Below are 15746 nucleotides of genomic sequence, written 5' to 3' on the forward strand. Positions count from 1 at the left end.
TGGCAGATCTAAATAATGCAACTGTTTAAATCATTACAATAGGGCACCATTTGTGCACCAAGGTTCTGAAAAGTAAACATCTAACACTCTATGTGAGTCTATTTAGAGAACTTATATCTGTACAGTGCCAGGGAGGGTCGTATTTTCAGTATTTTGATTCGCCACTGTTTATATACGGTATATAATTTGCAGTACACAGCAACTCAAATATGTGTACCTCTGATAGCCATGATACATAAATTACATACTGCTTTGTAGTTTTCCATATACTTAACGAAAAACTGACAAAAAATTTAAAGATGTGATATTTCGAGATCTAACATGAAATACTGTACTACTGTTATGGCTTCCGGTAGACTTTTGCCATATCATTTTGCAGTTTATTTGCTTACATGATACTAAATAAAATATCTAAATTATGTTCATATAGTTTTGTTTTGTTTTTGTTTGTTTTTTAATTATGTCTCAATCCTAAAATTCTAGCTGATGCTAAACTTTTGGCCATAGCTGTATAACTTATCCCCTTAACAAAGAGGTGAAATTAACTACATTACCTTGGAAACTGTTTCGTATTATAAATGAAAAACAGAATGTACATAAGCCAGGTATACTAAAGGTTAAGAGCATCATTTCAGTGGGCTGGCTTAGAAAAGGTCTGAAACTTAACAAGTGTAAACATCAATAAGGCTTGTCCATAGTCCAGGCAGTTTTTGGAGACGCTTGCCTTGAGCTAGCACTGTACTCTGTAACGTGCACTGTACAGTTTCAAAGAGCCCCTGTTGTGTCTTGTTTAACTTATTTTTTTGTTACATAAATAGAGAATGTAAAAATAAAAAAACACAATGTAATGAAATAAAGGTACGGCACATACTGTTTTAAGTTTCCAGGTATACCTCGATTAACCTCTGTTTTTACCAGAAGCATCAGCTTGTTAATCTAGTTATTGTGAGTCTTGTACAGTACATTCTGCATCTGGGAATGTGTGAGAACAGACAATTCATCACCTCAACCCAATTTCCATAAATGGCCTGTACTGCACACATGATCCTATGTTTATTTTTTTCTTTCTACAGTACTATGACTTCCTTGTTTGTTTCATACGCACTTATTGCAAGCACTTATGCGGCCTGTGATGGCTAAAAAGATTTTCAAGAAAGCAGAACCTGAAGGAATGTGGGCAAAGGACATTATTTGACATCCAAGTTGAGAAGGGTTGTACACATCTTGGTTTAAAATAAACCTGTATCAAACACTGTGGTAAATTGTAAGCATGCAGTGCTGCACAGGGCATCAATTCTGACTGATGTGTGAAGTTTAAACTTGACAGTCTGAAGAATGGAGTTTGTCTCCAGTATTGGTTTGCTCATTAAAATAATTAAACGAGGAGAGGCCCAACTTTCTATTATCGTAATGGGAGGTTACAAGCAACAAGCCAACATTTCAAAATAGCTCGGGTTTAAAAATCTAAACAAAAAGTATAAAATTGGGATGCGGTAAAATCAAATTGTACCACATCTACACTATTCGTGGATTTGTAAGTGTATACTGTAAGATGCCTGTAAGATACTGTAAGAATGGGTAAAATACTGTATAGATCCATTTGTCTATGATCAGCAAAGGCCTAGCTTTATCTAAATGGCCTGGTCTAAACATTTGGGTTGCTATTTATAAGGAAATATTTTATATCAATGTGTGCTACAAAAAATATGTACTGTGTTAGTACTTATCCATGCAATCTTTGAATTTGAATATTAAGACTTTTAGATAATAATAATAATAATAATAATAATAATAATAATAATAATAATAATAATAATAATAATAATAAAAGAATAAAAGAATAAAAGCTGCTAGCACTCAAGTGTGTTGATTCTCTAATGAGACGAGTCTGAGACGAGTCATGTCCGTGGAGGGCTGGGGTGACTGTTCTCTTTAATGGAGTTAGGTGTTACTCTTCTGGGAAACCAAGCATTTATCGCATAGTCTTTGCTGCCAACCATATGTCTGCCTTGCGATAAGATATCGAAACTGGCAGGCATGGGTCACCTGGGAGTTTTTGACTGACCCTCCTTGCCCTTCCCAACAGACATCACTGACGAGGGTGTAAGCAAACTCTCTGCTGAAGACCAGAAATACAATACAAATCAAGAAGGCAGTGTTCCTTAGATATATAATACAGTATTCTACTCAGTTGGATCACTACACTCTATCCAAACAGAGGGAGATTACTACTCACAAGCAATTTTGCTTTCCAATTAGTTTTCCAGGCTAGTGCAACCTTTAAGCCCTGCTTTACTACACTAACTATTTCTGTGTGGGTCAGACTCTTTCAAAACGCAGAAAGTATTTGTGATGATACAGTCTAGAGATGATGAATATGTCTGTCCCTGCTGGTCTGTGTATATTTGTTTAAGTGCATTTTTAATAAGTTGTGAAATGAAACTCACTCTTTTCCCTCCCAGGAAAGACAACAGAAGGAATCCCATGGGCTATAAATCTTACTTTATCGGATTCCTACTTGGAAATGATCATGGGAAATATCCAGTAATGTTTATAAAGGGTTATGAAAGACAGCATGTCTCTATATGAACTTGTTAACGTGCTTTGTGTGTGTGAAATCGCTGTCTATTTCTTTTGGCATGTAGCAACCTTGGTCATGTGGATTACTTTTTCTCTAGTAAACACATGTTGAATGAAGGGTGAGGCAACATTCAGATAGGTGTTGTGGACTGAAGGTGGGGATGACCGACAGTTTGGTCAGTGGGGATTTAGACAGTTTGGCCAAGAATCTCGCCTTCCAGACCTCTGGGAGCTGTCATCAATTGAGGTGAGACACTTAGGCAATCAGACGTCAACTAAGGCTGTGTGATGGAATGAAAATGGTAAATACAGCTATGGCCAAGTTTTGCTCACCTAGAATTTTAGGATTGAGACATTAAAAAAAAAAAGATATGAACATAATTTTATTTAGCATCATGTAGCCTAATCAAAGAAACTTACAAAATTATATTGCAAAGGACTATCGGAAGCCAAAATAATAGTAAAGAAATTCATGTTAGATTTCAAAATGGCAGATTTTTCCATTTCTGTCAATTTTTCATTAAGTATATGGAAAACTACAAGCGGTATTTAATTCAATATGTTAACGTAATTATTCAGCAGGTTTCATTCGACTTTATGAAGCAAAACATTTGGCCATAACTGTACATAAAAAGCACTTTTTTTTATATTATATTATCCTTTGAACTTGTCATATATTACAAATGTGCATTTCAGAAGGTAACCCCTTTTAATTTCAGTTTCTCTCCCTGAGATGTAACAGCACTCGAAGATAGTTTATAACCTCCTATTGCTGCTATTATAAAATACCTTTCAAGCCTCTCCATGCACCCACCAAGTAATTACATTTTTATTGGCCATGTAACATGCCACACATTATGCAGGCATTTAGGTTAAACAAGTATAGTATTATAGCATATAAGTATACATTTGGCTTATTTGCATTCTGGGAATTAATGTATATGACATAAAAAAGCTAATTTGCCACTAAATCTTGCAGCAGGCTTACAAACTCAAATGTAAAATCTCACCACTCCTCATAAACAATGACATGCCATTATGTTTTGCACTTTGAGGACCTGAGGCTCTCAAGACACTGAGCACACTGAGATGTATTTTGTTCTTGGAAGTAAGGATAATTCATCCTCAACAAGACTTCAAATTATAGGGTTTGCCACCTTTTGAAAGTGTAAAACACGGACAGACGGGGAGTGAATGTAAGGGCAAATGTAGCCTCCTGTTCATCCCTGAATGCATTCTCACTGTCTCCCTCTGTTTTTCTCTGTTTATTGAAACCAGGATATTCAGTCGTCCAACCAGGACAGAAGAAAAACTAAATAATCACAGTTTCTATGTAGAATTCCATTGGGAAAACAATGTGAAGATCTTATTTAATGGTGATTTCAAGCAGCAGCAATACAGGCAACAATCCTTACAGGCCCTGTGGCTTTGGGGTCTGGAATTGTGGATTAAAGGGCAGTCCAGACAAACCCAGGACAGGTAGCAACCCTTATAAATGAAGTGTTCATGTTTTGGTCACGCCTGTTAATTCTGCAAGGACGGGCTTGGACTGTGTGGCAATTCTTAACCACTATAACAGGACTGTGGGTGACCGCCATTCATGTAACATTTATTTAGCTTCTTCATAAATGTGCATAAATCTAATGCTAATTAGGCTTGTTACAGTACACTGTAAAACTAAATAAGAATCAAACATGAATTATGGAACAGATTATAAACACAGTTCAGTGTTTATTTCAATTGTTTTATAGCAGTCTACAGTGTATATGCCCTAAAACCACCATCGTAAAGTATATAAATATTGAAATGTGTTTACAATCTGTTGCATAATATTTAATGTTTCATTCATAAACACTTTATATTACAGTGCAGTCTGCTTAACGCTCTGCTCCATTCTAGCCTAGGAGCTGTACTGTAGCAGGTTGGTAATAGGGTAATTCCATACTTTCTGGCATGACATTCAAAGTAAAACTCCACACAGACTCTTGTTGTCTGACCAAGGCTGCCTAACACTGTTCATATACTGCCAACACAGGAACCGTTTTAGATTAGAAAAGCAAGCAGTCTCCAGTCAGACTGCTTCATTGTTTGTTTTTTGAGTTGCTTATCACTTAACCAACTTGTACAGTAATACTATTTTTAAAATCTGATGTAACTGATAAAACTGCAAGATGGAACAGACACAACACTTTCTAAACCTTAAAAATAATTAGAACTAGGATTTTTCTGTGTATTGAACAGTTAAAAACCCAGTATCACAGCCATATAAGTTCATATAACAATACCTGTAAGATGTATTGGACCTTGCTATACTGTTTCCAATCTTCCAGGAGCATTTTCAGTACTTTTTCGTCATTATGAACTGCTTCTTGCAAGTCCGATCTACCCCAAACCTTGGTGGTATTGTTTTCATTTTTGGCTGCAGTCCTGTAAACAGTATCTTCATTCGTTCTGGTCAGGTAGCAGCAGACACCCCCCCAAAAAAGGTCAGGAGATGTATCTATTATTCTCACATGAGACTTGTATTATTGTTAGGGCAGCAATGTCCCCCACCTGGGATTGAACCCACGACCCTCCAGTCAAGAGTCCAGAGCCCTAACCACTACTCCACACTGCTGTCCTTGCGCAACATTCATTCATTCAATAGGGAGCATTCATTCATTTTTGATTGATAGTTCGTCGTCGTCCAGTGATTATATCAACAATACAGAATTACATTGCATTCTATTATTTCTATAATAGAGTAATACAATATTATTGACATCATGATGAGTCAAAGGGAAATGTCGGATATATTTGTCACAGCAAGTGGAAAATGGAAGAAATTAAACACAGTCAGACGACAAGGAGGTATTCACTTGAGGAAGAATCTATTAATATTGCTTATGTCCAGGTACTATAGATTTGAAAACGATATGTAGGCTCTTGTGTAGGGCTGTGCTGTGTGTTTTCAGGTTTAGGCTCATGTGTAGGGCTGTGCTGTGTGTTTTCAGGTTTAGGCTCATGTGTAGGGCTGTGCTGTATTCAGGTTTAAGCTCATGTGTAGAGCTGAGCTGTGTGTTTTCAGGTTTAGGCTCATGTGTAGGGCTGTGCTGTGTGTTTTCAGGTTTAGGCTCATGTGTAGGGCTGTGCTGTGTGTTTTCAGGTTTAGCTCATGTGTAGGGCTGGGCTGTGTTCAGGTTGAAACTCATGTGTAGGGCTGTGCTGTGTGTTTTCAGGTTTAGGCTCATGTGTATATAGGGCTGTGCTGTGCGTTTTCAGGTTTAGGCTCATGTGTAGGGCTGTGCTGTGTGTTTTCAGGTTTAGGCTCATGTGTTGGGCTGTGGTTTGCGTTTTCATGTTTAGACTCATGTGTTGTGCTGCGCGTTTTCGGGGTTGCATAGCTGCTCTATAAACTCATCGTTATCTTTTCCACAGTGGATCGGCAGAAAATAATATTTAAGGTGGTACACTACAGTATTAGATACATTCTGGTAGGCAAGGTTATGCATGGAAATCAATGCAACCAATAAACCAGTGCCTGCTTTAAAAATACTTGCGTTGCACATGTTGTATACTGTCATTTATTTTAAGAATAAGAACAATGTTGACAAAGCGCAGCATACTATCTGTGAACTGTTTCTCATTCATGATACTAATTACTGTTTTAAAATGTCACATTGCTTAAGTATGCATTTAGATCGAAAACAATGATTAGGCAATGTTATTCATGAAAATCAATGGATTTCTTTTTCTAACATATTTTCACCTATGCAAATGTTGGTACTATTTCGGCAGAAATTACATATTTGCCTAGACGAATGCGAGACGCTACCCGCTTTTATTTTATTTTATTCGTGGTTAGCTGGGTAAACATGTTATTTAAAGCTTTGCTACATAGTTCTACTTTCGACAATCACAGGAATGTGGTGCTTATTTAGCAGTTTGTGTTCATTGGTTTATATGTCATACAAAGTGTCATTCTTTGTGGAAAGCAGGTGAAATGTATCAAACAACTCGAGATTGTAAGTGTGTATCTGCACCCAGTAGGCACTGAACGCTTTCCGCCTCCAGCGACAGTGTGTCACTGACGCTGGAATGCGTATCGCTGTGGTGTCAACCGTGGTGTATTCGAGTCGATGCTTTAACATAAAGAGTTACACTGCATTCTTATGCCTGGCTCTTTTTGTAAAGGCCAGGCAATACCTTACTTTTTTGTCTCTTTTTTTCCAATGATCTGAAATAAGAGTAGTATATAATGTCCCTGGATGCTACTCTAAAACGATTTTTTTTTAATTATGTTGTGCCGCTATTTGTTTAATGTAGCAGTAGGTACAGCATGCAACTGTGAAATGTTTACTTAACTGGGATATCGGAAGCAGCAGAGCGATTCGGTTAGCGTTAAAGCCTTTACCCACTTTTAAAGCACAAAAGTTTCAGTGAAAACGACGACCGCAACGTTACACACTTTATTACTATAAAATAGAACGACAGTTTCGGGTTTGTTATAAACCAGGTGCCGTGCTTTAAAAATACTTGCATTGCACATTTTGTATAATTTATTTTAACAATAAGAACGATGTTTACAAAGCGTAAACTGTCCCAGTTACTGCTTGTTTATTTCACATTCATGATGCTATTTGGGACAGAGAACGTGTACAATGCTGACACAACTTTGATATATCACTTTGGTCAATTTGGTTATTTATTTATTTCAGTGAATACAGACTTTGAATATTGCCATGTACAGTATTTGCGCGATCTGCATTTTGCAATTCTTAGTTCTGTATACAACATCCAAAACCGAAATGACAAACCATCAACAGGTACAGTAACAAATGGAACTTCAGATCAAATCTGCAAATATTAGCTGTTTTCTAACTAACTGAAATGTATGCTGTAGCCAATAATTAAGATGTATGGTATCTATTTGTATCGTTAGATAACAAATGTATCGCTCGCATTACGTTATAACCAATTATCATTCTGCGACGATCCAACACAGTAAACAGTTCTGAATGTTTACAGTGTTGTCCTTTTAAATTGTACAAATAAATAAACACACACATACATACATAAATAAATAACATTAACACAACAAAAAGTTGACTACGTTAACTTCCTGTACAATAAACCCATTCAATTCCTACCATAGTAAGGAATAAACAAATGGTTATATATTTCACACTCACCCCGTGCAGCATTCTTCGAAGTCTGAACTCATTAGTAGATAGTCCTGGCTCTCATTTCTACTCCCAGGACTGGAGCTTCTTATTCTTGAATTATTGTTGTTAGCCAGACAAGGCTTCTGTTGACTCATTTGCTTTATTTTCCCCGCTCCAGGCAACCCAAAACACAGCACTTACACACGAGCAGTAACATTTTAAGACAGACGTCGCAGCTGCTTGTTGCATAACCTGAGCGCACAGGCTTCTCCTTATAGCTCCCTTTGGATATAGATGGAGAGGAGTTGGATCTCGTTGCATGTGACGTTTCGAGACGTCACATACTACTAATATAACTGCATCACTCAAGGATGCTCTGTTCATTCTTGGTAGTGATACGCCCCTTGTAGTAATAGGTATCACCATTCTTACCCCGTCAATACAGCTTCCAGGTGGGAATAATTCACAGACCAAGGAATTGTAAATTATATAGGCTATATCCCCTTTACGTGTAGTCAAAGTGTATCCATTCTGAGATGATACCATCTTAAAATATTTGTAAAGCAGTGAATGTACAATAATTTTAATTCAAAATGTATATTTATATATTATGCGTTGTCCTGTTAAAGTGGCATAATTCTACTAGATACAATCATTTAAGTACAGTATACATGCTTTACATCAACTTAAGTTTAAATTAATGTATGTGTAACCCTACTTATAACGGCTATTTTCCTATCAATTGTATTTAAGACGTTAAAACAGTACTTGTCTAGATTTGACCTTTCAGCTGTTTTATCATTATATCATTATAAATGAATGTTGCCTCACAACTCTTTAATTCAGTCCAGTAACAAAACAAAATACACACACACACACACACACACACACACACACACACACACACACACACACACACACACACACATATATCACTCACACAAGACCAGACAGACCATAATAAACTAGCCTTAGTCTTTTGTTAAATGAGGTGCTGACATTTGGCCTCAGTCTCCTTGTTTCCTAGTCGATGTCGTGTTTTATTTCTTTAATTTATTTCTCTCATTGTCTCTAGTTTTTTCAATCTTTCTGCATATAGATTTTCTGTGTGCATTTTGTACTAAACGGCAGAGATACACAAATGTACCTTGTCTCCTCTATGTGTCTGGTAAATGTCAACTGTATATACAACACCCCCTCCCCCCACCCAAACACATAACAACTGCTCTCACAGTTCTCTCCCACCACTTCCTGAAAAAAAATAAATTGAAAAGAATAAGGCAAAACAATGTCAATGGTCTATTTCTCTCTGAGATGAGGATTATTTAAAAGAACAGAACCACTTGTCCTTGTGAGGCAATCACATCTCTCCTGTTAACTATGGCTCGACCAAGCTTGTCAGCATCGGCAGATCAACAGTCAAAGTAAATGAGATGTTTTAGCCATTTTACTCAGAAAGTGTCAGGGCGATGGCAGGCACTGACCCTCGGGAGGTGATGGCAGGAGCAGACCCTCGGGAGGCGACAGCAGGAGCGGACCCTCTGGAGGTGGAAGCTGGAGCAGCGGGTAGTCTTCCTCTGGTGGTGGAGGCAGCGAGGCTTCTCCAAGTGGCGCTGGAGACAACAGCAATACGTCCCTCAGTGTGGGGCACTCTGGCCGCCGTTCCTCCTCCCAGGAAGTAAACACACGCAGGCAAGGTATTACGGGTGAGTCACCAATGCGCTCTTTCTTTAATAATAAAAATAAAAGTTTTAAACAAAACAAAATGGCACATTGGTCAAAGTAAACAGACACGAAACAGAACACACATGAAATAAAACATTGTGTTTTTAAACACCAAACAATACATTTAAATCATAATAATACAACAAAACAACAAATAAACACAGGGGCGGGGTGTACCCCGTCACACATTGGTTGTAATATTATACAAATTCAAAGGATTTAATAAAATAGAACTACCTATTGGAGCCACCCATGCTAACAGAAAAGGGATAGGAATTTTCATGAGTTTCATTGGGCAAATCAAGTCCATGTCCGAACATTACATCAATTAGTTTCTGAGGCATAACCACTGAAGTTTAGCAGAAAAAGCTATTTCTTTTTCAGAAATCTGTATTTTTTTTTTGGGGGGGGGGGGGGGGATGTCAGTGTGGTAATTTTGGGGTAACCCATGTTAGACCACCAAGTATCCTCTGCATGCTTCCTTTGAAAGAAGATTTTCACATAAGTTACAGGATAAAAAAGGTTAGTCAAAAACACTTGCAAGAAAGCCTGCTGGTATCTGTACAATTTTGTTGCGCTCTGCAATGTAATCAGGCACGTCTGATAAAAGGGTTAACAGTAGGAGACCTCTCATAGATTTCCTATATGTAAATCGTACGTAAAACATGTAGTGTCTTTGTTCTGTACACGCTTTCTAATTGCAGGCTAATGGCAGTGGCTGTGTTTCTTTCTCAATTTCTCAAGGCCGCTTTGCATTAGCCGTACTTCATTTAGTTTTTTTTTAGTTTTTTTTATACAATGCTGTGCTATACCGCCTACAGAAAACGATTTCTTCTTTAGCCACCTTTGTGAGAAATGATTGAATCTGTGGTAGACAATTTCTAACCTGTTGTATTGTAGGCGACCACTTCAGGGTATTGCAAACTAAACTGTGTTTCCCCTGAAAAAAAAGAAGAAAAAGCTTTCTTCCTTTCATTGATTTTTTATTTTTTATTTGATTCTCTTTCAAATGCCTTCCTGTGTAATTAAGAAAGGCGATATGAAGGTATATTGTTAGACAAGGCCACAGTTCTTTAGCTGTCTTGTTCAAAAGCTAAAACAGCTTTCAAAATCAGCACCATAAAGTCCACTAGTCACCCTCTCGTTCCGCTACAAGTAAAATTATTAACAGCAAACCTGCTAGATGCAGGCATCAGACTGACGATGAACATCAAGATTGTATCGTTGCCTTGACAGCCCAACACAAGAATCATACTCCTCCAAGAAGGATTCAATCAATGCTTGTGATAATAAGAAATGGCCCTAAAAACAATCATAAAGGGTCCACTCAAAATGTTTATTTTTGTATACACCCCTGTAATGGATAGAAAAGGGGATTGTCTTTTGTCTTAGTTTTAGATGGAATACCTGCAGGCCTTTGTAAAATGAAAAATACCGTACATGGCTTGAAATGGAAAAAAAGCCTCTGTGGTAAAAGTACACGTAGCAGGTGTATCTGATTAAGTGAAAGTCTTTGTTCTTTATCAAATCTCTGCAGCCACGATGAAAGGCAATTTATTTTTTATTTTTTTTTAAATCTCAATTATCACTGTATGCTTGAATAAACAGGCAACCTAATCCAAACTAAGAAGCTTACTAAACTAAATCCAAAATAAGTAGTTTACAGGAACCAGAAGGTAGTCACTGAAAATGTTCCAAACCACTGCAGTTTATGAATGTACACATTATACAGACATTAGTATAATTGCATAAAACTAAAATTGTGTTAAAATATATGTACTGCTGTCTTCTAAAATGTCCCATACAGCTATCAGAAAATGAATTTGACCACAATGTACTGGTGAGGAGTACTGATGTAAAGCCATGTTGCTTTTTTTTAAGAGCAGAGGAATAAAACCATTTTTAAAACCATTTTTATTTCAATTTTGAATACTAGCAGCTTATAGTAGGTTCAACTTGGAGCAGGCCAATTGTACAGCTATGGCCAAAAGTTTTGCATCAACTAGAATTTTAGGATTGAGAACAAAAAACTGTATGAATATATTTTTGATCTTTTATTTAACATTGTGTAATCAAAGAAACTACAAAATGATATTGCAAAAGTCTACTGGAAGCCATAATAGTAGTACAGTGTTTCATGTTAGATTTTAAAATGTCACATTTTTTAAAATGTATCAGTTTTTTGTTTTTTGTTTTTAATATATGTAAAACTACATAGCGCTATGTAATTCAATATGTTAACATAACATTATTCAGCAGGTTTTATTCAACTTTACAAAGCAAACATAGTTATTTCTATAGGGTGATGTAAAACGTTTGGTCAGAGCTGTAGTTCTGAGGAATTCCATGCTGGTTTTAAACTGCTTAAATTGTGGTTTTTATTCCACCTATTGAGAAACAGAGGCAATTGTGTTTTTTAAAAAGCCATCATTTGAAACTAATATGTGAATTACAAATACCTCAACAAATAGCATATTTTGTACTCAAAGAAACTGATTAATTCTAAACCTGTTTTCTAAATAAAATCAAAAAGTTATTTTTCAATTAATTTATAGAATACAAATACAATCATGTGCCCATAATACTGTAAACAGAGTTTAGAGCCACTATTAGCAGGCTAGCAGCCCTGTTGTAACATGACAAAGGTGTTCAGTGTATTACAGAACCCAAGTTCAGTATAACATGAAAACATCAAGTTTGGTACATTTTGTCATACGCTGATATCCCCATAGTCAGCCCTAAATAGATCTGTGTTCATACATGGCGTGAGTAAGTTAAGCAGTGGGTCTGTATCAGTTATATTGGTAACGTTCTGTATCAGTTATATTGGTAACGTTCTGTATCAGTTGTATTGGTAACGTTCTGTATCAGTTGCATTGGTAACGACCCCCTCATGACCTTTCCCCAGGGGCGACCATTCCCTGTACTTGTCTAGAGCTCTGAACCTGCACTCACACATACAGTAAAAGAGCATTCCATCCCATCAGCTCCTTCACAACAGGATGAGAAAGAGAAGGTTTTCAAAAACAGATTCTTCAATGGCAAGAACCATCCTCCTATGCACTGCATTCGGCTATGCTTAGCCTTGTGCCTCACAATATCCCACAAAGACAGACACACACCCAGGTGTGCCATTGACATTGGTTACATGGCTCTGCCTTTCACAGTTTGACAGCATTGTTTATTGGATGGCTTGAGTTGGGGAAATCCATTTTATACCCCATAGACAGTTTTAAACAAATGGAAGTTTGGAGTGTAAAATACTGAGAGGTGGTGGGTTTATATTTTTAAAACGGATTACTCTTTTGTATAACAGTAACATGGATTTCAACATTTTGGTTTAATTAAAGACTGGAGTTTACTATATATTGAAAATATACCTCCAAACATATTTATTTCCATATATTTGATCCAATGAAACCTCAATACAGTACATTATAATATTTACCTGTTCCAATATTACTGAATTATTGTAGGTTACATAAAACGCTATTTTTCTATAATTATAACACCATCATAAATTATGTAGCATTTAAATTTTCAAGAGGTGCAGGTAGGAGCAGATATTTTAGACTGCGTCTGCTGCCTTGCATTGGGCGTTAAATTAACAGCAAGAATTAAGTGACCCTCAAGCACTACATGCATTGACACCATCCACTGTACTGCTAACTACAGTATTGTAAATGACCTACCCCCTCTGTTCTGTTATCACACACACACATACTGCCCACCGCTGTGTAATTATTATACTTTCACACATGGCCGAATTCCACAAATATTCTACAACAACTATCTCTTTATTGCCCAGTTATCCCGTTTTTTATTTACAACCTGCTCTGGCTCACAGCATATACAATTTCAATTATAATCACGTGCATCTGGCACCTGCACAGCAAGTTTTAAATCGTTTCTTTGAAGTGAATAAAACAAGAGCTACTGTTTCTTTTGTGTGTGTGTGTGTGTGTGTGTGTGTGTGTGTGTGTGTGTGTGCGTGCGTGTGTGCGTTTTTTAATCTTACCTATTTATATAATTCTCTATCTGTTAGTAAACATGTATTTTTATTTTAAAACATGATATATGGTCCTCCTACAGTTGGTTAAAGAAATCTCTGTTTGCAAGCCATGCTTTCACTTAGTGTTGCACTTCCTTGGTCATTTCACCTGTAGTGAGAAATTGTCCCCACCCCTTTCCTGTCATTAACAAACCAGCTGTTTCCCAGAGGACACTGCTAAGGTGAAATGACCCAGGAAGTGGTAGTGTAACATATACTCCTAGAAAAAGGGAAAGACACTGAGAACGTTCTTTACCCTGAAGAAGTGCCAGATATACTATTTTAAAATGTAAATACATGTTTTATGTATGTATACATGTCTTATTTATATGATCTATATTAGGTACTGCAGGAACGCTGTAAGAAAAAAACCAGCTTGGCATGCATTCTGAAAATTAAATGTGTTTGTGAAAGTGACATTTTACAGATGTATTGTACTAACACTGTGTTCCTCTTGTGTTGACAGCAAACGATCCCCTATATATTTATGTATTTATTACATTTATATAGCGCTTTTCATACCGAAGTATCACAAAGCACTGTACATAACAAATACATACGAATAAAAATCCCCAACATATTATCTGCCACAAATAAAAACATATTCAATATCAGATACACAAGTTTTTAAAGCAGCAAGTAAGTTACATTAAAACCCACTAAGTTAAAAATGACATTTTATAAAAATCCATTTTCAGTCTTGACTTAAATATTGGGACTGTCCCAGCTTCCCTGACGCATGATAGCATTTGAGAAACATTTGCCACAATACTGTTGTACAGCACAGTATGTAATCTTCACAATATCATAAGTGTTAAAAAAGGCAGCTTGGACAACTTCAGTAAAGGCCAGAAATTCTGCTAACACAGACTGCCAACTTAATATCCCAGGGTAATAATTAATCAGACGTGTGCATGGCAACTACCAACTGAAAAAAAAAAAGGCATCCCAGTTGCTTTTACAATGCTGATTGTGTTAGGCCAGTGAAAGCCAATTAAATCAATACCTGTGCAAATGGGAGTTGTGCTACCAGCTTTATTGAATTGATTAAATGCCTGCTTTATTTAATCTGTAAAGAAAATGGGATAATCCACATGCATCATGCGCTTTGCATGGCGTAGGAATCAAGTAATCTCATAAGACTCTTCAAACACTGGGCAGCACACATTAAACCTCACTGTCCAACACTACCACAAAGCAAAACATTGATATGATGCATTCAATGATGCCTGACTGGCATGCTGAACCTTACTAACAAGCAAAAACCCATCAAGTGCATCAATGTAGGTACGCTTTGGTATCTGAAATCAGAAAATGTGCTATGCATTATTCATGGTTATCAGATAAATATGGCATAATGTAAGCTGTATATTTTCAAGAATTTATTTCCTCCATTATCTACATAGAAGTCTGACCAATACTGTATGTAGAAAATAAAATGATATGATGACTGGAGTAAAAAAAAAAAAAAACTCATCAATATCAACTGTATTTTATCCATAAAAACAGACTTCTTTAAAGCATTGTGACTAGAGCCTGCTGAGTCCTGAATTTTCACGGCAGACGGTTGTCTTTAAGGTAAATACATTGCTGTCCTTGATTACTTGATTTAGAGCATTGCTCAGTTACATTGTGTTTTGTGCAAGTGTTTTAACAGGATTTTAAGTGCTCTGGTTTACAGGTATTAGAAACCACTTCTATGTGCTAATTGTCTAGGTACAGTAGTACTGCTTTGCTGTTTAAATAGCCTGCAAGTTTGCACTACAATGGAATTGCATGTATGTAATGTCTAATCTAAATATGAAGCATGTTGGTTGTGGTTAGCAGAGGGGAAAAAATCTCCCCTATGAATCAAGTAATTATTGGAAAATAAATTAAAAGCCCAGCTAAGTATGGATAGCTTGGAGCTTATTAGACAACCATGAATAAGCAGAGCTAGTAATACAGAGGTACTTGGAGTTCTATAATTACAGTATTAACACTTAAGGTTTTAAATACAGTGCAGTTTCAAGGGAAGGGTGCACACTTCCTGAGGAAAGTGCTGTCCAGTCTTTTTTCTAAAAAAACAAACAAACAAACAAACAAACAAAAAGATCTGTTTTAATCACAGCACCTAAACAGAAACTTAAATAAAAAATCAATGCTCGCTTGTGTATTATACATGGGCACCACTGTGCTGGGAGCTGTATGCTGAGAGTAGCCATGTTAGTAACGGCGGGTGCGCCCATGCTTACCGCTGTTATGTG

General features: G+C 36.7%; 1 protein-coding gene across 1 annotated transcript in view; it reads right to left on the reverse strand.

Moving 5' to 3' along the window:
* LOC117972628 (short transient receptor potential channel 6-like) overlaps positions 1-8315 on the reverse strand; it is a 32177-nt gene extending 23862 nt beyond the window's left edge. The window contains exon 1 of the mRNA XM_034922364.2: positions 7752-8315. Coding sequence (XP_034778255.2) covers positions 7752-7879 — 128 coding nt within the window. The 5' untranslated portion in view covers positions 7880-8315. The remainder of the gene's footprint in view (positions 1-7751) is intronic.
* Positions 8316-15746: the final 7431 nt, after the last annotated feature.

Source organism: Acipenser ruthenus, chromosome 8 (assembly GCF_902713425.1).
Source record: "Acipenser ruthenus chromosome 8, fAciRut3.2 maternal haplotype, whole genome shotgun sequence".
Lineage (NCBI taxonomy): Eukaryota > Metazoa > Chordata > Actinopteri > Acipenseriformes > Acipenseridae > Acipenser > Acipenser ruthenus.